The 2,161-nt window shown below is 57.7% G+C and overlaps 1 protein-coding gene across 1 annotated transcript; it reads left to right on the top strand.

Annotated features, from left to right (window-relative positions):
• Nucleotides 1-1,306: 1,306 nt before the first annotated feature.
• On the top strand, nucleotides 1,307-2,086 carry LOC108299224 (deoxyribonuclease-2-alpha-like; the record flags this gene model as incomplete). The annotated part of the gene is made up of 3 exons (XM_017521552.2): nucleotides 1,307-1,562; nucleotides 1,699-1,879; nucleotides 1,972-2,086. Coding segments are annotated over exons 1-3 (385 nt in total), but the record flags the coding sequence as incomplete, so codon positions are not given.
• Nucleotides 2,087-2,161: the final 75 nt, after the last annotated feature.

Here is a 2,161-nt window from a genome sequence, read left to right as displayed (position 1 = left end):
TTTTTGGTATTTTTAGTAGAGACGGGGTTTCACCATGTTGGCCACGATGGTTTCCATCTCCTGACCTCATGATCCGCCTGCCTTCGCCTCCCAAAGTGCTGGGATTACAGCCATAAGCCACTGCGCCCTCCAGAGGTTGCCTCTTATATAGGGGGATCCAGATGTGGCAGGCGCACATCGGGCTGAGACCTAAGGGCAGAATCAGTGTCAGGGGCCACTCAAAGAGGAAGGGGCCCAGATCAGGCACAAGGGCTTAAGCCTGCACTTTGAGAGGCACTCCCAGTGCTTTGGGAGGCCGAGGCGGAAGGACTGTTTGAGTCCAGGAGTTTGAGACCAGCTTGGGCATCATGGTGAGACCCTGTCTCTACAAAAGAAAAAAAAAAGGGTAGGACCCAGATGTAAACAGCTGGCTTGGGAAGGCAGGAGGAAGAGCTGGGAAACAGCAGAGGGGTGTGGCATGGAAGAAGAAGCCCATGAACAGAAGATGAGGTGGGGCTAAGGAATGGAGGAGGGATGAGGACTATGCCTAAAGGGGTCAGGACAGAGGATGGGGCCAGGTGTACAGACCCGTCTGGGAAGAGGAGGGGAAGGGGCCAGGCATAGCACAGGGAGAGAGTGTAATCACTGGGGACAGGATCTGGGGGACTGGAGTGGATTTCCAGGCTGAGAAACCAAGGTCACGGGCAAAGTTGAGCACTAATTGGGGAGACCCTTGGAACAAGGAATGGCTGGAACACAGGGAGCAGAACCAAAAAATAAGGGAGGGATGGCATTAAGATTCAAAGCTGGGGCTGTGTGAGGTGGCTCACACCCGTAGTCCCAGTACTTTGGGAGGCCGAGGTGGGTGGATCACCTAAGATCAGAAGTTCGAGACCAGTCTGGCCAATATGGTGAAATCCCATCTCTACTAAAAATACAAAAATTAGCGAGGCATGGTGGCAGGCACCTGGTAATCCCAGCTACTGAGGAGGTTGAGGCAGGAGAATTGCCTGAACCCAGGAGGCGGAGGTTGCGGTGAGCCGAGATCGCGCCATTGCACTCCAGCCTGGGTAACAAGAGCGAAAACTCCGTCTCAAAAAAAAAAAAAAGAACAAATGTCACAAGAGTTGGACCCAAGTTGTAGGGCTAGGAAAAAATTCAAACTTGTGTCTGGTCCAGAAACCGGGGCAGGAGTGGGTCGGACAGAAGAGCATGGGCTGGGATTAGGTACAACGAAAAGGAACGGTGGCCAGGCTGGAAGAGACGCCGGAGCGCCCGGCCCGCCGTGGGCGTGGTCTGAGCAGACTCGGATGCTTGTCCAAAGCGCAGCTTCGCGTCTCTGGGGCGGAGTCTCTGCCCTCGTGATGTCCCCGCTGTGGTTCCTGGGCAAGTTTTGGGGAAATGAAAGCCGCTAGGGGCCACGCCTGGCCTTTTTCGTAACCCAGCGACCCGCAGTGCCGACACAGATTCCTGGATCTCAGCCCCATAGCGGCGATGATCCCGCTGCTGCTGCTGGCCGCGCTGCTGTGGGTCCCCGCCGGGGCCCTGACCTGCTACGGGGACTCCGGGCAGCCTGTGGACTGGTGAGTGCGCAAGGGGGCGCCTACCATTGTCCCGGGGTCCGGCGGGGGTCACTCGACCGGATGGCTGCCTCCTCGGGGAAGCCTGGGGTGCCTTCTCTTCCCTCTCCCCCATTTCTGTGCATTCTCCGGCCTCCAGGTTCGTGGTCTACAAGCTGCCAGCTGCCAGCGGGTCCGGGGAGTCGGTGCAGAGCGGGCTGCGGTACAAGTATCTGGACGAGAGCTCCGGGGGCTGGCGGGAAGGCAGCGGACTCATCAACAGCTCGGTGGGGGCCGTGGGCCGAAGCCTGCAGCCGCTGTACCGGAACAACAACAGCCAGGTGAAGGGGCGCCGGGCCAACCAGGGGTGAGACTCCAGGGCGGCCCTGCCTGGGGAGGAATTTCACGTTGCCTCCGTTTATCCGCCCCCCAGCTCGCCTTCCTGCTCTACAATGACCAACCGCCTAAATCCAGCAAGGCTCACATCTCTTCCAACCGTGGGCACACGAAGGGTGAGGCCTGGATTTGGGGGCTGCAGAGAGACTCGGGTTTCTTTATTTCTCTCTTTCTCTTTCTTTTCTTTTCCTTTCTTTCTTTCTCTCTCGCTCGCTCTCTCTCTTTTT

This window comes from Cebus imitator, unplaced genomic scaffold, assembly GCF_001604975.1.
Source record: "Cebus imitator isolate Cc_AM_T3 unplaced genomic scaffold, Cebus_imitator-1.0 Scaffold2995, whole genome shotgun sequence".
NCBI lineage: Eukaryota > Metazoa > Chordata > Mammalia > Primates > Cebidae > Cebus > Cebus imitator.
Note: the sequence above shows the minus strand (reverse complement) of the source record. Positions and strands in the feature narration are given on the sequence as shown.